This window comes from Pseudochaenichthys georgianus, unplaced genomic scaffold (genome assembly GCF_902827115.2).
Source record: "Pseudochaenichthys georgianus unplaced genomic scaffold, fPseGeo1.2 scaffold_180_arrow_ctg1, whole genome shotgun sequence".
In the NCBI taxonomy this organism is placed as follows: domain Eukaryota; kingdom Metazoa; phylum Chordata; class Actinopteri; order Perciformes; family Channichthyidae; genus Pseudochaenichthys; species Pseudochaenichthys georgianus.
In genome coordinates this window covers 559,104-585,008 of record NW_027262575.1, presented here as the reverse complement: position 1 = coordinate 585,008, position 25,905 = coordinate 559,104, and the positions used below count along the sequence as shown (strand labels likewise).

The window sequence follows — 25,905 nt, the reverse complement described above, 5'->3', positions numbered from 1 at the left end:
CGGTTAGGGAGGTCCAGTGGTTCCTAAGCTAAAGGAGGTGATAAAGGAAGTTTGAAACCTCCTTTCCTTTCATTCTCATCATTCTAGAGAATTCGAACGGCACTTATCATGGCTGCCACTGAGGGACTTCCGGGTCATTTCACTCCTTTAGGAAGGTTCCTAAGCTAAATGGACTATTCGACTTCAGCCTAAAGAGGCTTCTCAATACTCAAATTTCCCCTCCTCAACTCCTCGACTCCTCGGTCCTCCGGTAGTGACCCGGAAATGAATTTCAGCGCGCCATTTTGAAGGACGTCTCATTTCTCTAAATGCACACCGAGGACCGAGGATCGAGCGTCGAGGAGGCTCTCTGGAGGAGCTATAACCGAGGATACACTGATGGTTCCTCCACGGCTCCTCCGCGGATGCATTTCCGGGAACGGTGGAGGGGTGACGCACGGCCGGACTTATCTCAGCCAATGACAGCTCTGCATGCATCCCCTGGATATTATTTTAGAAACTGCTCTCATCGCAACGCGATGTTTACAGTGAGAACAGCTGTGAGGCCCGTGCAGAAAGCAGAGCAGTGTGTAAAATATATATCACTCAGTATAACAGACCTACTCTCTTTATTTGCTTTAGTTTAGTAGATATCTACAAAGAGTTTTTCTAAGACCATTTAGTGCTTCACATAATAAAATACACAACGGCTGCCTGTAGCCTGATTATGCGTTAGGAGCTGTAGGTGCGTGTTGTACAGTGCGCAGATGCGGCGGACAGACGGGTCTCAGTTGGTTTGGTGTCCTCTGCTTACTTTTAATACTTGCAAATACAACTTTTGGCCCGTAATTTCAATTCCCCATTTCAGCGACCAGAGAGAGGGGGGGTATATCCAGTCTCTGATTGTGTTACGTTATTATGAGAGTGCTCTCATACTTTAAATTGCATATATTTATATAAATATATTTGTGTGTGTGTGTCCGCATCTGTAGCCTGTTATTGTCTCATTATACCGCACTCTCAATGAATTAAAAGTACATATGTGGGGGAACAATGTTCAGCTGATCTAACAGAGATTATAAAATATGACAAAACACTCGACAGCTGATGCAGCTGTTGCCACGTAATAATGAACGGACGTCGCTTTAATATGACCGCTCAGAGGAGAGGAGTTCTCATTTCTTTAAACGTCTGCTGCTTCCCCTCCTCTCTCCTCGGTTCCCCTCCTCGGTCCTCCGCTCGCATCTCCTGTGGGCGGGTCTAAGTATCGAGGAGGGGAGTCGAGGAGGGGAGTCGAGGAGGGGAAATTTGAGTATTGAGAAGCCTCTTGTGTACTCCGAAATAAGGTCCCATGGGGCGGAACTAGATGGGCGGGACTTCGCCGTTGCTGTAGCTCCACCCCTTGATGGCACTGTTTGTTTCTTCCCCTGGATCTCTATAAAGTTTATTAAAAACGACAACCCCCATGATGCATTAGCTGTTATCCCTGCTAACGGAGATACACTTGTTGAGACTGTAAAGAGTCAGAGACACTTTTAAATCTCATGCAGAGACAAACTGTCCAAAAATCAGCTCCTCTCGTCTTTTCGTCTCGGTTTGGAAAAGACGAGAGGAGCTGATTTTTGGACGATTCGACCAGACACCAGGGTTTCTTTTTTACCCCAGCTAACATGCTAACGGAGACCCTGAAACACAACTTCCGGTCTGGATCTGGATTAATACTGAGCAGAACCCAGAGGTATCACGCTCAGTGGGGAACTGGCCTTCACAATAAAACCCACGGTTTTCTCTCTTCACCTTTCTCTTCTTACAAATATTATATTACAAGAAGAGGGGGAATACGAATAAAGCTGTTTCAGCAGAAACAAACCGGTTTCTCTCCGCAGCTCCATGTCTGTGTATCTTAAGGTTTAGGTATTGTTTAAGGGGAAATCATAGCCACTTTTATTTTGAAGTCGTCTGTACCGGAAGTGATGGTCCCGCCAGTTCTAGTTTGGAACCAGATCGCGTCTCGTCGGATCTCTCTCTGCATCCATCTATCTACATCGATGGTTCTCTCTCGGTGTTCCTGAGGAAGTGTGTGTGAGCAGCTGATCCGTCCATCGTCTGTGTGTCTGGATGAACCTCTGACTCTGTGCTCTTTCTTCTGAAGCCTCTAGCTCGGACTCTAGAAGCTAGTTTAGCATGCTAGCTTAGCATGCTAGCTGGTAACACGCTAGCAACACAGAGTGAGAGAAACGGAAAGTGGTGATTTAGTAAACATGAGTGTTGTGCTGCTCTCGTTGGTGAAGCAGCGACTCACTGCGACTGTTGAAGAGATCTTTGTTCTGTTTGAAAGAACGATAGCAGAGTACGAGGAGGAACTGTCTCGTTCAAAACAGGAGAACGAGAGACACCGGAAACTACTGGACGCTGTGTTACAGCCTCAGCTTCAGATCCACAGAGCAGGTCTGTTCCCCCTTTACTATCTCTTTAGACTCTCTATTATCACGTTAGACACCGCGGTGAAGTTAGTTTACTCTCCATTATCACGGTAGACTCTTTATTAAATCTCTCTTTATTGTTCTTCTTCGGTTGGCAACCAACACATGGGTGCATTACCGCCACCTACTGGACTGGAGTGTGGAGCAGTAGATTGGAAGGAAAAATAAATTAAATAAAACCTAAACTCTTTTTATAATTACAGTTGTTTTTAAGAATGGTTTCAGCAGTTTAAAGACTTCCTCTGTTCCTTGGCCGATTCCCCACAGTGTTTGACAGTTTCCGGTTTGTTGCAATCTGCAGAGTCCAGTGGGGTGCATGCCAATTATGTGAGTTTCTGGTTTAGTCCTGTGTGTCCTTAACCGCGTAATGACCTTTTCTTCCCGTGGGCTCCTGCTTCGTCTTCTACCCCTACATGTTTCTGGATGCTGTAGAGATACCTTCCTGTTTCGCTGACATCACAGTATTCTTGCCAAGTTTTCCGTAAATGAACATTAATAATGGTTTTAATCTCTGTTTTACTTAATTTTTTATTTACTTCCTCATTCACTTCTACCACAAAATGAGCAGGAACTCAAAGGAAGGACATTTCAAGCCCCCTACATTTTAACCCAGCATCCCGACCTCCCAGATTTCAAGCTCCACAGAGCTGCTAGACTGTCAGATGCTGCAAGCACTCTGGGTTGGTTGTTCTCTTCAACCCATTTCAGTGCTAGCCATATTCCCACTAATTCTGCAGTGAAGACTGAGAGATGATCTGAGAGGCTCTTTGTTACTGCTACTTCACATTGAGGGACAAAGAATGCCATCCGTGAAGATAAACACTTTATTTGTGTGTTGGTCAATATGTTTTTGTGCAAACTGGTGTTTGTTTTGGTTTATCTTTTAGTTTAAGCTGCAGACTTGTGTCGATTGCTGGCATATTAAATCTCCACGGAGGTATAGGCGATGATGGAACAGTGGGACTGACTTCTAACCCGCACAGAGATGCATTTAAACTGCTAGAGCATTTCCTATCCACCCAAAGCTGTTAGTTGTGGAATTATTATGTTCCCAACACTCCAGTACGATGGCCATTGCGGGGTGAGCATTACTATGCCCTCTAATGTTAACCCAATATGCCAACAAAAGCTTGATCCTCCGAGTCCGCAGTGGAATTTCCTCCACCTCAACCTGTATTGCTGATACAGGTGAAGTTTGAAATGCTCCACTACATATTCGGAGAGCCTGAGCCTGTACCACATCACGTTTAAGGTTGCTTTCTGCTGCAGACATATAAGCAATGCATCCATAATCCAGGGCTGCTCTCATTAGAGCCCAATATATATTTAGTTCTCCTTGCTCCCCAATCTTGCCCAGAAAGACATCTCAGTAAATTATTCATCTTTTTGCAGTCGTCTCTGGTTTTGTCAATATGCCTGCCCCAGGTAAGTTTTTCATCACATTCCAAGAAACCTAACCACCCGAACCTGTTCTAGGACTTGTCCATATCGTTTAATAAATACAACTTTATGTTTTTTAGCAAAGCATATGACTTGGGTTTTTTCAATTGATATTTTTAAATCCCATTTGTTTGCTCATTCTTCCACCTACTGCAGCTTGCATTTTCCTTTTTAAGAACTCTATATTACGACCAGTGTTTCCGTCGGACCAGGGTTGAGAGGGCGTCCACCGCGAGAGGGGGGGGGGGGGGGGGCTTGAATTTTGACTTGAGCCGTCCCTTATAGATACGGTCTTTTTACGTTAGTGAGTTGATCATTTGGCTCGGCTCTCTTAAAGCGCCACATGGTTCTTCGTGTTACCACAGTTTACCCCAGAGCCCAGAGTGTTGTCCTGTAGCAGTAGTGCTGCACGATTCTTGCTCAAATGTGAATCACGATTTTCCTCCATAAGAATTGAGATCACGATTCTCATCGTTTCAATGAAAATATTTATTGCACTCTTACTCTTAGACGTCACGTGAGTACAATGAATTTAAACAGACAACATTTGTCTCTCTTGTAACAAAAACATAACATTGTCTTTAGTCTGTAGTAGCTGAATACTGAACAAACATTACTACATTCAAAATGAGGCACCTGGAGCCAACTGTTGTGGCTTTAAACAGACACATCAACATCAAAGTGCTGGACTTAAATCCAAGTCTCAGTTTCTTGTAGCAAAAACATAGGCTAGGTTTCTTCTACAGGAACACGTCCTGTTTCTCGCTTGAGGCCAGGAAAAGGCTAGTCACTGTGACCTTTGACCTGTGCTGGACTATGGGGATCTGGTCTATATGAATGCACCTGCCCATTGCCTGGTCCAGTTAGATGCTGCGTATCACAGCGCTCTGAGATGTGTGACAAACTGTAAAGCATTAACCAATCACTGCACCCTGTGTGCAAGGGCTGGTTTGCTTTCACTAACTGTACGGAGGCTCAGTCACTGGTACATTTTTATATACAAAGCCATGTTAGGGAAACTTCCATCTTATATCTGCTCCCTGATCTCACAGAGAATTGTAAGTGGCTACTGCCTGAGATCGAATGCTGTGGTTTTATTAAATGTGCCAACTGCTAGGACTGTCTTAGGGAAGCAGCTTTTAGATGCAGCTCCTCTGTCTTGGAACAGTCTGCACATTAAATGGAAACTGAACAATCTGGTGCCACTAAATATTTTTAAAGCTCGGTTGGATGCTCCTCAATCGGAAGCTGTTGGTACCTGTTTATGTGGATAATTATGTAAATGATGCTGTATGATGTCATTTTGTTGTTCTGTTTATGTTTTTATGTTTCATGTGGAACTACTGGAGCAGGTCTCCCTTGGAAAAGAGAACAATGATCTCAATGGGATTTATCTGTATAAATAAAGGTTTGAAATGAATAGAGTAACTCAAATGAATTTGACAGCCAACTACTGTGGCTTTAAACAAAGGCTTGACTTAAACTCAAGTCTCTCTGGTAACAAACATACAGTAACTAAAATAAAGATATTGCTGCTGCCTGAGTGCTGAACATAAAAAATAGAATTTTTGCAGCTTTATAATAATACAATTTAAACTTTGCAGTAGCACCTGTCCACAGTGACAGGACACCCAACAACACCAACCTGTTTGTTACAGGGTGATGGCTTTCGTTATTTCTTTGTGCCTTCGTGAGCTGTGTGAATATGGTGTTCCGTTGAATAACGTTTGGCTTATGGATGTTTGCGTCGTTGTCTGGGGGTTTGATCTTTTTTTCGGGTTGTCCTTCTTTGCTAAAGCATACTGTATTTTATGGTGACGTCGCAGGTGATTTAATAGGTTTGTGGTGTTACCTGACATTAATGCGAGAACAATGCTTACAGTGATCAAATCCAAAAAGGTTCCACCCACTGGATGAATGTGGTCCTTTTTTCAGCACAAGCACAACTTCCCTCTCCCTCTCGCCAGAGTCGCCACCGGGATTTTCATCGGTGTTGTTGTCATTGTCCTCGACCTCCTCGTCACTCATTTCTGTTTTTCCTGTACTACTAGTCGCTCTCGTCACTCTTTGCTAATCAGTGCTAATGCTAACGCTTCTGTAAACATACTGCCGGCTCCTGCCCTCACGTGCTGCAGTCAGTGAGTGTTGCCAGGTATACTTATTATAAGCCACATTGGGCTTATCTTTCTGTGAAGTTGCTTGGTAGTAAGTAATAATGGTTGTTGCGGTTGTGAGCTTGTAGACCCGACATATAGGTTTAAAGTGCTCATGTTCTTTTGCGCTTGTTTTCATAGACCTCGTTGCTTATTCCTTCCTAACTGGCAACACTAGTGGCTGCAGCGTTAACACTGCATGAGAGGAGGAGAGACAGAACACTACCATTTGGATGCGATCATGGTACTTTAATGTTAAATGTATAGAGTATATTTGCTTTACATCGTTTAAGTATGATTGACATTGCAAGTTGGTATTATTCAGAAGCAAAATAATAAAAAAAATCAAAAAAAATCCCAAGAAAAAAATCAGCATGACGTCATAGGATCGCCGTAATTTAGAAATGAGATCGCATAGGTGTCTGAATCGAGATCACGATCTTTTTTCGATTAATCGTGCAACACTAATGTATATATGTATGTTGACGGGACGGGTGGCGCAGTGGTCTGTGCGTTTGATCATCAGATCAAGGGGGCATTAGGGAACTCGTGTTCGAAACCCGCTCCCGCCGCCCCACTGCGTCAGGCCGTTGTGTCCTTGGGCAAGACACTTCACCCGCATTTGCTCCTGTGGGTATTGTCCACAGTAGATGACCATTACATGTAGGGCTGTGCAATTTAATCGATCCTGCGATATATATCGATATTTAGTTTTCTGAGAAAGTATCGATATTTCAGCCGCGGGTATCGATACATTAAGTCTGATAACTGTGTTCGTTATTCTCGCGTCCAGGAGAGAAGCTTTAAAAAGGAGACTAATTGAGTCTCTGAGAAGGTTCAAATGTATACTTTAATTAATAAAAAGCGCGGTAATGTTACAAGCAGAAGATGGTTCAGTCAGAAAAACAGCTGTGTTCTGGCTCTCGTGAGCGAAGAGAAGAGAGCGAGCTCCACCTTTCCAGCTGTTAAATATCCTCTGGCTCCTCCCTGTGGGCCGGTTGGCGCTGCTGGGGGCCGGCCCTCCACGTCTCCAATGTTCGTTGTTTATTTATAACAAGTCCCATTCAAATCCCCCGTGGTCCGCCACCTGCTGCACCTTTTTAATTCTCCATTGTCCATTGTAGGGGTGTAACGGTACACGTACCCGTACCGAAATTATTCGGTACGGGCCCTTCGGTTCGGTACACGTGTGTACCGAACGAATATAACGTTAAACGTAAAAAATTGAGAACGTGAACAACTTCTTGGAAGTAATCTCAGGTGCTGCATCGCAGCATTCAGAGTAATTTGCTCCCATTGTGTTCAACGCGTCATAGAGCAAACAAGTAATTTCATTGGACGAGCTGGTCAGAGGGATGCGTTCAAATGTAGTCAGTAATTTGAGGAAATGGCGAACGCAGATGAAGTTGAGCTCGAAAATCCTCCAGCATCATTGAAGTCTCCGGTTTGGGAACATTTTGGTTTTGCAGTTACGAACAAGGATGACGGACAAAGACAGGTGGACCGAACCAAAGCTGTTTGTCGGCATTGTTCAACTAACATTGGTTACGCAGCTGGCAATACATCAAACTTGCACACTCATTTGAAAAGGCATCACCCGAACGTGAATATCACCGGTACCAAAAGACTGAAGTGCAAACCCAACTCCCATTAGCATTTAAGCCTCCACCACTCGCAAAAACTTCAGACCGAGCCAAAGCTATTACAAACGGCAAATATCCTTATGTTGCCATGTTAGCAAAGCGCTACCTGGCTGTATCTGCTACTACCTCTGTCCCTAGCGAGAGGGTGTTCTCCACAGCAGGAGACATTGCTAGTGCCAGCAGATCTGCCCTTTCTGCAGCAATGTGGACAAGTTAATCTTTCTTTAAACAACATGAAAATACAATGACAAGCAAGTCATAATGTCAAACTGGCTGCTTAGGTACTAGTACAGTAAAGTTCAAATACAGATTATTTCAGTTCATCGAAAAGCTGCACCTTAATGTTTATTTTATTTTTATATTTATTTGAGTGAATATTCACAGTTTAATAATAATTAAAAACCCAAAACTAATATTTTATGTTTTGTGAATACTAGTACAGTAAAGTTCAAATGTACGGAACCGAACCGTGACCTAAAAACCGAGGTACCTACCGAACCGAAATGTTTGTGAACCGTTACACGCCTACCGACCACAATTACCTAAAGAAAATAGGCCATGATACCTGGATATACCATACTAGTACTTTTTGTTTTTGTTGTAGATTCGAAAATATCATAATGACTATTTGACATATACCAGGGCTATGCGATTGGCGGAGGTAATATATACCGGCCCTTTGAGTAGAATGTTAAAAAGTCAGCTAGTTCTTGACTGTAGTGCCCACTCCTTAGGATGGCTTCACTTAGGTTAAATTGCTTTAGTTACAAATAGTGACGTTCTAGATATAGTCCAAATGGAGTAATTGAAGTTGTCTGAAGCACTTTATATAGTTTGACTTTTTTTTTAAATACTGATTTGTTTATTCAAAACCATAATGCACACAAGCCTGTTTTTTTGTTTGAACTGGTGTGTGCACTTAAATTGATGTGGATGGTTAAATGAGTTAATGGTTCACATGTACTGAGTTCTGAACATGTCATCTACATGTAGGAATGCCTTGGGCATATGGTTCCCTGATGTTTGCGTCATGCTTTTACGACATACAATATAAGCAATCCTATGTTGTTGTAGTAGATTACTTTATCTGTAGCTATTAACATGATTGCTCATATTTCAAGGCATATTTTTCTTGAGCCCTTATTTTGGACTTCATCAACTGCCCTCATTCAAAAACTATTAAATAGCCCGGCTATATACTATGACCATTATTTTCTTATTTATAATATAGTTCAAATGGAGTAATTTGAGTTGTCTGATGCACTTGATACAATTTGACTTTTTAAAATACTGATGTGTTTATTCAAAACCATTTCAACACACAATGTCATGACTTTTTCAAGATCTTTTAGACAAACTGACTTTCTTTCATATTTTTAGAAATCCTATACTGACATTGCAGAGAAACTATATAATATAATTCTTAACAACATACTATACTTGGACCTTTTTCAAGATACTTTTGACATACTATACTAGTACTTTTACAATAAATGTTCGGACATTCTACACAGTGACTCTTTTTAAATTATATATATATGAAATACTATACTATGACTATGATTTGTTCAACATACTGTTGTATACAATAACCTTTTTCATATTTTGACTTCTTTCATGATATTTTCATAATATTCTATTATTTTACCTCTTTTTCTCTATATTTTCAACACACTATACTATGACCGTTTGGACTCTGTTATTTACTATTTACCTTTTTTATTTTAGTAAGATATTTTTGACATACTGGTAAACACATTTTATAGTTATGACCTTTTTTTTAATTTGTTTTTCATAGTATTTTCGAACATAACATACAATGACTTTTTCTTGTTAAAGGAAGGCTCCAGTCATTAGATAGTTAATCAAAACTTCAGTATTTAGTGAAACATTATGTTTAAACCATACCCTGAAGAAATCAGCGATATTCCCCGGGGCCATCTAGTATTTACAGTGTGCAAAAAAGTACACGTCCCACCGTCCGGGACGTGTTATTTACAATATCGGACAAGTAGATCTTTCAATTGACTTGTCCGGCGGACACGTGACGCTTTTCGGCCTGATTTATTGACAAATTATTGATAAATTCAGTTTACAAAAGGCAGAACTCATTTGCAAATTGTACGTGTCCGCCATTGTTCGTTTAGAAGTATTAGTTTCGGTTCTGCTTGTCGATTCCTAAGGAAATGCATCTCGCCGCTTTCTGTACAGTTAGACGGGGGCGGGGCGGAGCGGGGTGGGAACAAATAACAATTGTCCGGTACCGGGATTAATAATAGTTGTGAGGACAGGAGGCGAGGCTGAGCCCCGCGGACCGCAGCTCTCTCTCTCTCTATGCTCCGTATCAGCTGATCGCTGCGCGGTACAGCTCAGCGTCTCTCTCTTTCTTTCTACACACAGCGGATCCGCAGCCCGTTTAACAGCCTAATCTTTGTCAAACTTTCTTATGTTCTTTCTCTAACACATAATGAAGGTTATTAAGCGTTTTAACTCCTATGTTGTTAATATTGCCCGCCATTTCCTTTATAAAGTAGCCTCCCTGTCTGTGTCCTCGCGCTGTCCTCACATCCCCGGACCCCCAGACTCGGAGGAGCACAGGGATGTCAGTATTGTTTCTGAAGCAGGGTATAGAAAGTAGATTATTGAAATGAAAATACTATTTATTTACTTTTACAAACAGTGAGCAGCTGGGCAGCTGCAGCATGTGTATTGCAGGCAGGGCCGCCCCTGGCCAACTTGGGGCCCCAAGTGACATTGTGAGATGAGCCCCCCCCCCCCAACCGACAGGAGTGAACTTTTTTTTCTTCTTCTCGAAACAAAGTAGGCTAATATAATAAAATAAATATAATTCCTGTTTGTTATTATTATCAACACTTTTTTATGCAGTGAGGTAAAAGGTTGTGCATATATGTCATTCAGTATGCGTTTACAGGTGAATACGTCTGCATTTCCTGCCAAATACTATTCTCAAAAAGATTAAAATATAATTAATGCAAATAAACAACTTCTATTAATAATAGCGGCCCTGATTGCAAGCGTCTTTGAGTTGTAGAAAAGCGCTAGGCCTCTAGGCTATACATCTAATGTGTCATTATTATTATTAGGTTATGTCCTATGTGTTGGACATGTGTGGTTGGACTCTATCTCACAGGCAGGTTGCAGTGTAACATCAAAGGACACTGGGCCAACTGTACATTCTCAAACTGCACCACTTAGAACTAACTAAACAATGCAGAGATTATTTTTATATAATTGTATTCAATAACCGAAAGAAATTAAAAAGTATGAAGTGATTTGTAAATAGGAATACAGATTTGACTTAATGTTTTCATAAATATATTTTTCTCCCAGTTTGTCATGGGACTTATTTACCCTCTCAAAGAACCGGAATCGAGAAACAAAAATAACCGGAATCGAAAAGCAGAACCGGAATCGTTAAAATCCAAACGATACCCAACCCTATGTGTGATGCAGTAAAATCTTACCGCTCACTTACGTGAGCGGTGTCGTAAAAACCGTGGGAAAATATAAATTACGATGGCGAAGAAGAAGATTCCAGTGGCCCCACATTTTTGTCCATTCTGGACAAGTGAAAAATGTATTCGGACAAGTAAATTGCCAAACTCACTTGTCCATGGACAAGTACTCTCTAAAAACTTTTTCTCACACTGATTTAGCTCGGGCAATGAAGCCTCACCTGCTGGTTGCCCGATCGGGCAATCTATTATATATATATATATTATTCAAATATTGCTTTATCTGCAATCAAAGTCAGTACTAGTTAATTCCACTATCCCCACTATACACTGTATCCGAAAATAGTGCCTCATATGCGGGTAGAGTCCCCTGACAACTCCCCTTACATTCCTCCAGAGTCAGAAAAAGTATGTTAACTTTTGGAAGAACCAGACCTTCCTCTGGTTCTTCTTCTGGGTGAACATGGATGAAATGTATCCGAAAATAGTGCCTCATATGCGGGTAGAGTCCCCTGACAACTCCACATTCCTCCAGGGACCAGTTCAAAAACTTAAAGTTTTTGAAGAACCATACTGGGGGGTCTCCAGGCAACACATGTACCGGGGCCAGAGTGCACATGGAGCGGGGAGACATTCCTCCATGAAGTGAGGCAGCCGTTTTTCTTCTGAGTCCTTTCAAAAACCGACTTCCGGTTTCCGATTTCGTGCAGACAGTAGTCTTTTACACCATCAAAATGGACAAACGATGCATCGAATGACATCTACAGATCAAGACGAAGCTAACCGAAGTACTCCCAGACTTCTAGCGTGTGAAAAACGTGTGCAAAGTATCCGCAAACGGACCAGTGACTGTGATGCTAGCTTTGCTGCTAGCGGTTAGCATTTTCAATGGAAAAATACATTTAAATGGCTGCCGTTAGCTTAGCGACTAGCGGTTAGCATAATATTAGTATTTCACACATTCACTGTTCACCCTGACATAAATTATAATGTAACCCATTATCCCTCTCTTAATTCAACACAATTGTTTTATATTTAATAATTCCATAATAACTAAACCTATAATAATTAACTTAAAAGTATCCCTCTCTCAATTCAACACATTTTAAATAATTTTCACATTTCCATTAAAAGGTCTTAGGCGGGTATCGTACTTGGGTCCCTCAGAGCAAAGACTAACGCTTATCTCAGTACGACACAGGGCCGCTTAGAGATTACAGGGAAAAATGTCTACTATATACGGATATATTTCTCAGTATGTATATCAACGGGACATTTTGATATCTTTTCCGCCATCAAAATGTATAAACGACACATCAAATCACATCTACAGACCAAGACGAAGCAAATGGAAGTACTGCCAGCATGTGAAAAACGTGTGTTTTACATTTAATAGTTACAAAATGAATAAACCTATTATACTAACTACCCTAAAATACTATAACACTAACTATACAATAATCAACTTCAAATATGGAGAGTCTGAGAAGACAACTTTCCACATATAATTATCTCTTGACTAAATATAAAAATGTTTGCATGCATGCCATAGCATGGATTCGAACTCGCGACCATCCTCACCAATGAGCAACGCTGATATCACTGCAACTGCACTGCTTAGAATCTGCCAGCCTTGTGGTGGGGGAGGAGAATACAATGAAATGGCTCTTAGTACTGTGTACACGGTCGCATGGTCCCCACATTTTGCAAGCAGGTTCCACACAAGTGCAACAACACACTCTCAAAGGCTCGGAGCGCCAAGCACATTTTTTGAATTTTTTTCAATTTGCTCATTCTTCTCCAGCAAAACCCTGTCTGACTCTACGAGTAAATCAGGATTTTGTGAGAAAGTTTGCCATTTGATTGAAAAAAAGTTTTGGGTGTTCTAGGGTTCCCATACTTCAGATCCCTGATCTGGGCCCTATTTAGGCCCTTTTTGGGCCCTGTGAAAAAATTATCTATTTATATCTCTTTTAGGATTTCACATTTTTTTAATTAAAAATATCTTATAGGAGCGAACGGTACCAGCTGGATCCCTGAAATTATACACCAGTGTACTACATATAGCGGGGAACATTTGCTGTGAATATCAATTGCGTCACTCAAATGCTTGATTTTATATCAATATTATTCCAATGAAAAGATAATTTGTCCAAAAGTGCTACTAATTCGTATCTTTTGATAACAACGTCTGATCGGTTCGGGCTCAATGGCTATTCCGCACCTTTAATTATTCCGCATCCAATGGTACCCTCCGTGAGTCTTTAGGACCTCAGGGGGCGGAGCTAGGGCAGTCAGACGTCAATGGCAGTAATGCATGATGGCATTTGATTGAAAAAAAGTTCTGGGTGGGCTAGGGTTCCCATATTTCAGATTCCTGATCTGGGCCCTATTTAGAAGCCCCCTGTGAAAAAAATATCTCTTTAGCCCTTTTCAAAGTACTTTAAACACTCACGGAGCACTGCGGCTTCTCAAAAGGCCTTAAGGGAAGGTTTTGTTACATTTTAAGCCGTAACCTTTGACATTTAGTTGCACCAGAGGCATCCATTTGCATCTGCTCTCTGAGACGGTTAAAATGACATCAAGCTCAAAGTGGTCGGACCTTCCTTTGTGCTGTAAAGGGCACCGTACGGCATGAAAGCGTGACCTTTGACCTTTGGAGCTTTGTTACATTTCAAGCCGTAACTTTTGACATTAGGAGCAGCGGAGGCATCTAACTGCATGTACTCTTCGAGCCGGTTCTAATGAGAGCAAGCCCAAAGCGGTCGGAACTTCCTTTGCGCCGTCGAGGGTACTGTCGGCATTGCGAATGTGACCTCTGACCTCGGTTTTGACCTTGTCCGAGGTCGCAGGTTCCCCAAATGTTGCAAGCCGGTTCCACACAAGTGCAACAACACACTCTCGAAGTCTCGGAGCGCCAACCACATTTTTTCAATTTTTTTAATTTTCTTCCCCTCTGCTAACACAAGCCTGTCATATGCTAAGCTCCAGACAGCATTTTGTGAGAAAGTTTGACATTTTATTGAAAACAAGTTCTGGGTGGGTTAGAGGTTACATACTTCAGATTCCTGATCTGGGCCCTATTTAGAGGCCCCCTGTGAAAAAATGATCTCTTTAGCCCTTTTCAAAGTACTTTAAACACTCACGGAGCACTGCGGCTTCTCAAAAGGCCTTAAGGGAGGATGTTGTATGTAATGAAAACACTTATAAATAGAGAGGAGACATTTTGGAAAGTGTCTAACCACTTCGAAACTGTGTTGGTTGTCCCATGCGGGACTCGAACTCACGACCTGGGAGGACACTTCGAATACAGTCTGACCACTTCAAATACACCGCCCATTCTAAATAAAGCACATTTCTTTTTGTTGCTGTGTTTCTAGTTCCTAACCACCCAGAGACCTCCATTTGACTACACCCGCTCCACGTGTGGTGTGAAAAGACTACCTGCAATTTGGAAGCTCAAGAGGCCATATAAGCAGAGTTATTGCAGGACATTTTGCTGGATCGCGTATCTTTCGTCCGCGGTTTTGGTCCCCGAGCGGACAGGGTCCTCATATTCTGTGTAGAGACTCTCTCTGACGTCCAGTTGGATCGACCGAACTTTGGTTACGCTAGGTCAAATTTAAAAAAATGTGCTCAATATCAAACTTCAGAATCCTCTTGCAGGCGTCAAGTCTGACAAGACCCTTAGATTTTAGTACGTTTATGCGACACTTTTGTTCTGGAGGGCCTGCGGTGCCGACATTTAAATATGTTAGTCGGCACTCGACGACGAGCGAACCTACACTGTTTTCGGGTCTCTGCATGCCCCGTAGGCTCTGGGGGAACATGTACACTTGGAATTGAAAATGAATGGTGGCGAAAAGGAAGGGTAATCCCATTCTTAAGTATTTGAAATGGACAACCTCCCATGTTAGCCAAATAGCTTGAAATGATGTGGATTTTGCTGCTTTGACAAAAATGGAGCCTATTTTCCACAGTGCCCGAGTTTCAGGCTCCCAGCTCATCCCCAAAGCTAACTTCTTCCAGGAGCATGGTAGCGACCCAGAAACACCTGCAACCCGTTTATGACGTCTCGGAGGTTGCGTGTTGTGATTTTGGAACAACTGTATCTTGGGGACAGCCTTAATTGGTTGCCACCCAAAAAGGTCTGAAAGGTCAAAGTGTGATATATGAGTGTTTTTGCGAAAATAAAACACAACAATCAAAAGGGGACCCAATGGCCTCGGAGTACACATGTCCACAAATAAACCACTTGAATCTGGAGATCCTCTGACCTTCTCTCAGGTCAGGGGGGAGGGGTAAGGGAATTAGGCCTCGCCCTGTCCACTTCACACCATTGTAAAGTATGTGAAGTGGACAATGCACTGGGTGTATTCAGAGTGGACAGAAAGTCCACTCTGAATACTCACATGTTACAAATAGGTAGAGTAATTGCAGACACCCCCACCCCACAAAAGATAAACACCTTGGGGGTCCACAAAACAGGGGGACGCCCAGGGGAGGGGTCCTGTACGAGGGGGATCTGTTTGCAAGTCCGTTCGAGGCCATTGTCACAAAGACCCCCGAAACTCCCCACTAAGACCACTATGCAGCCCTTCTCCTGAAGACAGACCACTCTGTCGACTTTGGGACAGATTGGGCGACTTGGGAAACAAATTTGAACACTCACAGCCCTGGTTACCCACTTTGGGGGTCTTCCTGCCCGCTTTGGGGGTCTTTCGGTCAAAACGGGCCTTTAATACACTATTGTGGGTGAAATGCATTTGGATGCATTCGAAGTGGACAAATGAGCTCCAAGTGGACAAGAGCGTGAGCACCAGCGCCACCAATTTTTAAATCAACACAGGCAATCCGGCATGTATTGGCAGTGCCAAGGAACATGTCTTGGCAGCGGACGTCGTCAGCCCATCGTCGCGCTTTTTGTACGGTGCCAATACTTTCCCCATGTTAAAGGTGTACCCCAACGGTGCTATTCCCTTACATGGCTTTGTATATAAAACCCGCCCGAAAAAAAAACAACATTTTTAACAACATGTTTATTTATTGACTTTTCATTCCTGTATAATCATTTTGCGCAAAGATGGCACTGTTTGTCAGAGCACTTCATCAACAATGCAGACGAGCTGAAGGCTGCTAGTGAAGCAACCTGGGCTTCCATTACACCTCAGCAGTGCCACAGACTGATAGTGTCCATGCCACACCGCATTGATGCAGTTATTCATGCTAAAGGAGGTCCAACCAAGTACTGACAGCAGGAACATTAACATACTTTTCAGAAGGCCAGCACTTCTATATTATTAAAAAATCAGTTTTTGTATTGGTCTTATGTATTATTAAAATGTTTCGAGATGCTGTTCCAATTTATTGAGATGCACCTGTATGAGTCCAAGTACAGGTTTAGCAAGGCGGAGAGAGAAACTACTCTGAGAAACTCCAACACCAGTTCTCAGCTAACGACTCTGCAGACAGGTCCCAAACTATAAGGCTAAGGCCTCACACTCCGTGAACGGCCGACGCCTTGCTAACCGGGAGTGAAACTATGTTTTAGATCAGCGACAGTACTAACTCACTTGTTGTCCTGAAACTCTCCAGGGCATCTGGAAAAGCATTTAAAATAATTAATGGATAAGGGCTGCAAAGTTAAAGTGTTAATCGTGGTTAGATTTTAAATTCTAATACTCTACAGCTTCTCTGAATATGTGTTTCCTCTTTCCTGCAGACATCCAGCAGCTGGTGGTGGTTAAAGTAGAAGTTCCCCCTGAGCAGCAGGAGTGGAGCTCCAGTCTGGACCAGGAGGACCCAGAGCCCCTCCCACACATTAAAGAGGAACAGGCGGAACTCTGGAGCAGTCAGGAGGGAGAGCAGCTTCAAGGGCTGGAGGAGGTTGATATCACCAAGTCCACATTCACCCCTGTCCCTGTGAAGAGTGAAAAAGAGACTGAAGACAGTGCTGATTGGAAGGAGACCAGAGAACCAGGTTCAAACTCTCAGAGGAATAAACAAGACCCTATCAGTGATTCAAGACGTAGTGCAGGAGCGAAAACATTTGGCTGCTCAGTCTGTAAGAAAGCTTTTACACAGAGAGGACATTTAAAGGAACACATGATAGTCCACACAGGAGAGAAACAATTCAGCTGTAGTGTTTGTGACAGAAGATTTACTTGGAGTCGTTCGGTCAAAAGCCATAATTGTGTTGGTCGTCAGTCCTCACAGCTTCATCAAAGACAAAATGAACATATGGAAACAGAAGATGATGGAGAGGAATGTGGAGGACCAGAACCAGCCAGGATCTCAGATCCAGAGAGCTATTTACAACCAGAGACTGATAAAGGTGGCGAACCACCTCTAGAACCTGATGACAATGTTGACATTGTGTTTTGTAAAGATCAATATGAGGTCAGTCAGCTGACGCACAAAACATCTCCCACAAAAGAGAAACCATTCAGTTGCTCATGTTGTGGTAAATGGTTTGCAACAGAAGGAAATCTGTCCGGGCACATATGTGTCCACACAGAGGGGAAACCACCCAGCTGTGCAGTCTGTGAGAAAAGTTTCCTGCTGGAGTCGCAGCTCTTGAACCACGAGTGTGTCGGCAAGCCCTTGCAGTGTCACACTTCTAACCCACTGTTCGACAGCTCTCAGCGTGGAACAGTAATAGACCGAAAGCACCAACTGCCAGTTACCAGCAGAATTCAGAAAAGTCTGAGATCGAATGATGGCTCACTTTGTGGTATCGCTTTTTCCAATCTTGAAAGTTCTCAAATGCCTGGTCAGTTTGGGGAGCAACCTTTCTGCTGCTCTGTGTGTAACTCAGGTGTTAGTGACAGCGAGGCTTTAGTACAACACATGAGGATCCACACGAGACAAACCCAGTTTAGTTGCTCACTGTGTGGTAAAGAATTTGCATGGAGAAGATCTCTGACTAAACATATGGAAGTCCACAAAAGGCCGAAATTATGTTGCAGATATTGTAACAGAATGTTCCCTTCACAATTTACGCTGAAATACCATGAATGTGAGGGTAAGTCCTCACAGCCTCTTCAAACTGAAGCTGTAGAAACAGCAGCTGATGGAGAAGACTGTGGAGGACCAGAACCAGCCAGGAACTCAGATACAAAAACACATTTACAACCAGAGACTGAGGAAAACCCTGGAGACTCTTCAGAGACTGAAGACAGTGACGACGATGATTTTTGGAAACAGAGAAGTGAAGGCCTGTCAGATTTAAGCACTTTGAAACATGCATTTTCCCACAGTGGTGAAACATTTAACAGCAATCACCAGAAAGAGGAATTGTTTATGGAAGATGGAAATCAAAACCAACATATGCCGAACCAGGAGGACCCAGAGCCCCCCCTACACATTAAAGAGGAACAGGAGGAACTCTGGAGTATTCAGGAGGGAGAGCAGCTTCAAGGGCTGGAGGAGGCTGATATCACCAAGTCCACATTCACTCCTGTCCCTGTGAAGAGTGAAGATGATGAAGAGAAACCTCAGTCTTCTCAGCTTCATCAAAGACAAACTGAACACCTGGAAACAGAAGCTGATGGAGAGGACTGTGGAGAACCAGAACCAGCCAGGAACTCAGATCCAGAGAGACATTTACAACCAGAGACTGTGGACAACCCTGGAGGCTCTTCTGAACCTGACACTGAAGATACTGGAGATTCGAAGGAGCCCAGAGAACCTATGCATATGCGGAATCAGGAGGACCCAGAGCCCCCCCCACACATTAAAGAGGAGCAGGAGGAACTCTGGAGCATTCAGGAGGGAGAGCAGCTTCAAGGGCTGGTGAAGGCTGATATCACCAAGTCCACATTCACTCCTGTCCCTGTGAAGAGTGAAGATGATGAAGAGAAACCTCAGTCTTCTCGGCTTCATCAAAGACAAACTGAACACCTGGAAACAGAAGCTGATGGAGAGGACTGTGGAGGACCAGAACCAGCCAGGAACTCAGATCCAGAGAGACATTTACAACCAGAGACTGAGGACATCCTAGGAGACTCGTCTGAACCTGACACTGAAGACAGTGCTGATTGGAAGGAGCCCAGAGAACCAGGTTCAAACTCTCAGAAAAATAAACAAGACCCCGTCAGTGATTCAAGACGTAGTACAGGAGAGAAACCATTCAGCTGCTCAGTCTGTGAGAAGTCTTTTAAACAGAGGGGACATTTAAAGGAACATATGAAAATCCATACAGGAGAGAAACCATTCAGCTGCTCAGTCTGTAATAAATCATTTCCAACGAGAACAAATTTCCATAGACATTTGAGAACACACACAGGAGAGAAACCATTTAGCTGCGCAGTCTGTGAGAAAGCTTTTGCCCTGAAAGAACCTTTACAACGACACATGAGAATCCACACAGGAGAGAAACTATTCAGTTGCTCAGTCTGTGAGAAAGCTTTTGCACAGAGAGGATATCTAAAAGACCACATGATAGTCCACACAGGAGAGAAACCATTCAGCTGCTCAGTCTGTGAGAAATCTTTTAAACGGAGAGAAAGTTTAAAGGAACATATGAAAATCCATACAGGAGCGAAACCATTCAGCTGCTCAATCTGTAAGAAATCCTTTCCAACGAGAGCACATTTCCATCGACACTTGAGAATCCACACAGGAGAGAAACCATTCAGCTGTTCAGTCTGTGAGAAAGCTTTTGCCCTGAATGCAACTTTACAACGACACATGACAAACCACACAGGAGAGAAACCATTCAGCTGCAGTGTTTGTGGAAAAAGATTTACACAGAGCTATCAAGTCAAAATCCATAAGTGTGTTGGTCGTCAGTCCTCACAGCTTCCTCAAACTCAAACTGAAGAGAACAGAGAGGCAGAGCCTCCAGCCAGCAGCTCAGCTGAACACATGGAAACAGAAGCTGATGGAGAGGACTGTGGAGGACCAGAACCAGCCAGGAACTCAGATCCAGAGAGACATTTACAACCAGAGACTGAGGACAACCCTGGAGGCTCTTCAGAACCTGAGACTGAAGACAGTGATTATAGTTAGGTTTAAACTATTTGGGTAAGTCCCAGTAAGTCGTATATAATGCGATAACTTGTCTTTTTGTGATGAAAATGTTTTGGTCCAAGTAAAGAGAGGACTGTGGAGGACCAGAACTGTCAACATGTATAACCAGAGACCAAGGAGGTTTCCATATTGGGATATATAATTAAAACTTAAGTTAAAATAATGAAATATAATTTTGTAGAATCCACAATGTAAAATGTATGATATGTCACATAGCTCTATACTTGTATACTAAATGTACACGGTTTGTTAAACTGACATGAAAGAGTTTAAGTTCTGATATAGTTTATCACTAAAGGTGTCAGTATTCAGCAGAGGGAAGACACCCTTACTCTCACAGCAGGAGGCCCCTGACTCAATGGGATATTACTGTAAGCTTTAGTTTAGTTTTTGAAGCAAGTCGGGACATGTTCAGTCTCACACCCGGGAGCAATGACTCTTCTCTACATACATGGGTCTGATGGTGTGTATTCGCTTCTGCTTCTGTTGGTATGATATAAAAGCAGCAGCTGAGAGAGGAAAAAAGGTCTTAGGGTTCTTAACTGGGAATCTCTCCCTAGACGTTATTTACCCGCTGTCATCATGAGGAAATACCTCTGAAGACATGCAGGGAGTTTTAACAGAAAGGAAAACATGTTAACTGGTAAATTAATCATTAATTCCAGAGAGTAAGACATTGTATAACTGTCACATTGTAACCAGATAAAGTCAAAAACGGTGTTAGTGTGGACCATCTCTTCAAATAAAACCATCCCACCCATTTGGACTGGGGTAACCTAAATGAATTCTGCGCTGTCCTCTTCTGATTTAGGGTAAGATTGCACGACTGCCACACTCACACTTAGGTAGGGTCACACCTCATTCCAGATACTAGAATCCTACGGGATTGCTGCAGTAAGATGTTGGAGATCTTCTACCAGTCTGTTGTTGGTGATCTTCTACCAGTGTGTTGTTGCCAGTGCACTCTTCTTTGATGTGGCGTCTCTTTGGACAACCGGACTTAAACTCACAATTTAAAATATATATATTTTTAATGTATATCTTAATTGTCACAATATATCGCATTAACTCGTAACAACAACATAATAATCATGCAATGAAAGGCCAGCAACGCAATAACAAAAATAAATAAAAACTGCGGTCACAGACGTGCAGTTGTTGCCTTCGAGTCCGTGCGCCTGTCGTCCCGGCATCAAACAGACACGCGCAAATCTTCCGAAATGAGCCGTTTGTCATTTCTATGATTTTCGCGTCCCAGATTCCCAGGTCCTCCGGCAGCGACCCGGAAATGGATGTCGGCGCGCCGTCTCGAAGGAAAACAAATTTCTCTAAAGGATCGATCGATTATCGAGGAGGCTGTCTGGAGGAGCCGTAACCGAGGATACACTGATTTAGAGGAGAGAGGAGTCTCTCTGGAGGAGCCGTAACCGAGGGTACACTGAAGTATTCTCCTGAGACGATTTCAGCCAACAGTGATGTTTAAAAGAGGTGTGACGCATGGCTGGACTTCTATCAACGAAGCACAGCTCTGCAAACTGTTGCCGTTGTGATTATACGTTATGTAAGATGATCAAATGTGCATCAGACTTTCTGCCCTTTACCGTTTGTTTACTCACTAATCACATCTCCCCTGGATGTTAGGCTACTTTTTTTTTTAAGACAACTGCTTTCATTCAGACGGGATGTTTACGGTGAGAACAGCAATAATAAGAAGGTTATCACCAAACATTTAAAGAATGTTTTTAGAGACCGTTATCCAACCTTTCAGAAGAACGTTCTGGGAACCAAAATAAAACTTCCCGCTGAAAACATTCGTGGAACAATGAATGTAACATTCTCAGAATGTTTTTAGAGCCAAAAATGTCTAGCTGGGTCACGGGTGCCTTAATTTACTTTGTTGGGATCCCTCTCACCGCTCGTCACCTCCATCCACTGGTAAGCCTCAGCATCCCTGAATTAAGATTCCCCCCTTTATTAGGGCCTGAGCACGTAGTGCAAAGACCTATTGAAATCGTCAGTATTATTATTCTTCTGTTACCGGTTCTGCACTTTCGACCTGTTTTTGAGGGGGTTACGACACTATTCATGTAGCGACATTTGGCAACGCCGCCAGGACCGGTGAAAATGTTAACATTCTGGATTCGATGGGAGAATTTTTTTTAACTTGCTCTCTAGCGCCACCTGTGTAAATTCATTATTTCGAAAAATTTACAAAGTTGCAGCGTAAGTCTGACGGACCTGAAATTGTGCACACTTATCCGGGTGGAGCAGCTCTACATATTATCCTCTCATATCCCGAAGCTCCGCCTACTTTGATTTTTTTTTAATTAGCATAATGTGAAAAACATTGAAATATTAACTTAAATTCCAATTTCTTGATTTTCCAAACCAAACTTAGTGCACAGCATCAATGGAGGGGCAGACACATTACCGTACAAAATGAGCACGAGGTGTGGAAAAATGTGGCCGACATCAATCAAAACGTATTAGCAAAAGGGTGTGGCCTACAGATAAATGCTCACAATTAATCCAAAATGTATCCAAATATCACAGATTTCGGTGGATAGGTTCAGTGTGTCTTGGGGAATAGGCACAACAAACAATGTTCATTTCGAACAATAGGGGGCGCCAAAAACACAACTAATTTATATCTCAAGAACCGATGGACTAAAAAAATATATATTGTCATAGACATACTGGCAGGGTGAGTATAAACTGAGATTTAAAGGGTCGCAACCAATGAAAAATGTGGGCGTGTCCTATTCAGTTTTTTCTCGAAATCGAAGGGTTAAAAAATGTACCGAGCCATAAGTAGGGGAGAAAATGAGTTACGGCCTTTAAATTCGGAACACATGTCACAGCCCACAACCTTTTCCAGACTGTAGAAAAAAATCGGACGTTTTAGCAAATATGTCTCAGTAGCGCCCCCTATTGTGCGGTAGTCAAATATAGTTTCTTCGAACTACCTGAAACTTGGCACAGAGATTCCTCATGGAAATGCGGACATATTTCAAAATGGCTTCCATTATCTCCGCCCCCCATGAAGTCGGCCATTTTGAAATATGTCCATTTTAAGCACATTTTCGCATACTTGTCCTAGGAAAATGATCGGAAACATTTCAAACCAGGACAAGATCAGCCCATATCCAATGTGATGCTAAATTGCGAATGAATAGTCGACTGCTCAAACGGGGAGCTCGTAAGCTAACGGAACATGTACCAATTTTGACGATTTAAATGCCACAAAATCGCTAAAATGACTTTCGGACGCAAAACTTGGAAAGCACGTCACAACCCACGTCTTTTCCAAACTGTACAAAAAAAATGTACATTTTTGTACACCAGCTCAGTAGCGCCCCCTATTGTGCGATAGTCACATATAGTTTCTCCAAACTACCCCAATCTTGCCACAGACATTACTGATGGAATTGCGGACATATTTCAAAATAGCTTCCATTAGCCCCGCCCCCCAGAAAGTCGGCCATTTTGAAAAATCTGTGTTATTCATGCATTTTAAGCGCTTTTTCGCAAACACCTCCTCGGGAAAAGATCGGGAAAATTCCAGTCCAGGACAAGTTAAGCCCATATCCAATATCATGTTAAATTGCGAATAGTTGCTAGCTCAATCGGGGCGAACGTAAGCTAACAGAGAATGTACCATTTTTGACGATTTACATGTCTCAAATGACTCCAAACTACTCGCGTATAGTTTTCCAGATATTCACGAAACGCTGTATACACATTACTATTATGATGGCACACAAATTTACCAGCAACAGCTCTGCTTATTAATTTCCCACATTAACCATAAACACCCAATACATATAAAACTCCTAAACAATGTATGGTGAAATGTTTTCCATCTTTGTTTTTCTATCTACGACTACAAACAGTATTTCCACTACAAGCACAACAGTAACACATCTTTCTATGCAATACAATAGAACAGTATGTGTTCACAGCCAATCCATGATTTAATGAGTATTTCCTTTGTGCCAAGAGCTGATTTAGTATATTGCATCAACGACCTTTTCAATTAAATTGACAATTCTTTTGTGTAATTAATAGTGTGTGAAACCAGGCAGAGTGAGTGACATGGTGTTCATTTCCACTATGCCAAAGCAGTTTACAGTTGCTGACGGTGTAAGGTAATATATATTGTCCTAAGTAATTGTATGTAGCTGTGTTCAAAGGAGTACACGTTACAAGGCCGTGCGGGGGGAGCTGCCAGACCCAGATGTCCTCAAAGTCAGCGAGGTATACAAGGACCTCTCAGCAGACATCTCACCATGAAAAAAAACGAATGGCTCACTACTCAACTCAATCTTGTGCACAGAGCCTATAGAACACATAATTTAAACCAGCAGGATGTAAACAGAGGAGAACAGCCGGTCTGATTTAGTGCCATGTGATTATCCTGTAATGAGTAACATACACAGTGTTGATCGACTATATAAACAGTTCATTTATTGTCTCGATACATGTGTTGTGTAAGACATTTGAATCAATTTGATACGTCAATATTAAATGTACCTTTATTTTGAAAAACTTTATTGTGAATGACAAACCGGATGTCACATTTCCGGTATTTCCGGTTTAGGGAGAGACTTAATTCAGGTAGCTTGCCTTGGCTGTCTGTGTGCGCTGAGGTTTTGTCGTCAACAGACTCATTAAACTACCCACTTCTCGGTACATAGAAACCCTGCTCCACGGTCAAACGTGAGTAATATCGCAATTGGTGTGTTATACTGAAATGTGTTGACCTATACTTTATTTATATATATGTATGCTTTTCATTGGAACACGCGGTGGGTGTGTGCAGTGCTAATGCTAATACCTAGCGCCACTTGTTTTGATGTACGTTTTTGTTGGTAACCTCGCTAGTTTGTATCTTTTAGTGTTGAGGTGGGCACCGTTAGATTCTGTGTCTCCTTGCGGTCATAAACAATGTGTTTGATGTGGAGCTAGGATAAGTAATAAGGGAGCTAGGAGTGATTTTCGGTGCAGTAATAGGTTAGCATTTTTCGCTCGGGGCTAATTCAGAGGCTCACTCATTGTGTGTTTTTTGTGAAAAAATAAATGAAAAAGATCAGTTAAATTAGTTTTTTTCCCGTTCTATGGATATAAAATATTCATAGTTTATTAAATATTAAGCTTCCTTAGACGTTGTTTCCTGAAAATGACGCGATTACGGGTCCGTGGGGCCTAAGAGTATGTTTTATTTTTATTTTATTTATTTTTTCACAACAGTTGTATTTGGATGGAATGAATACCTATAGTTATAATACAAAGTAATAAAATGATTTTTACAGTGAAAACGTTCAAATGGAACTGATGGTTCCCAAATTACCCAGAGGTGAGGTGGACTTTATTTTTCTAAACCTCTTAAAAAGGTCAAATTTCACTTGTTTTGCATCAATCTTGATACAGGGTACTTATTATATGTTATAGTTTGGATTCCTAAAGCTTTTAGTCTACTAAACTCATCATTCAAGGGTGGTTTTCACTATAAGTAATGTTTTTTTTTTAGGCGGACATTAGAATTTACATGTTTTTACTATGTTCCATCTCAATTGACTTTAAAATAAAAACATCTCTATTGTATGGTGGCCCTGAAGTGCAAGAAACCACAGCATTTCACAAAACACAACAGCATTTCACAAAACGCCACAGCATTTCACAAATCGCCACAGCATTT

General features: G+C 42.2%; 2 protein-coding genes across 2 annotated transcripts in view; both read left to right on the top strand.

Annotated features, from left to right (window-relative positions):
- Window positions 1-25,905, top strand: part of LOC117441582 (zinc finger protein 271-like) — a 450,813-nt gene that overhangs the window by 39,924 nt on the left and 384,984 nt on the right. The window lies entirely within an intron of this gene.
- LOC117441571 (gastrula zinc finger protein xFG20-1-like) lies at window positions 1,962-20,973 on the top strand. The gene is made up of 2 exons (XM_071202239.1): window positions 1,962-2,427; window positions 16,897-20,973. The coding sequence occupies exons 1-2, from the start codon at window positions 2,241-2,243 to the stop codon at window positions 20,184-20,186; spliced, it is 3,477 nt and encodes a 1,158-aa protein (XP_071058340.1). The 5' UTR covers window positions 1,962-2,240; the 3' UTR covers window positions 20,187-20,973.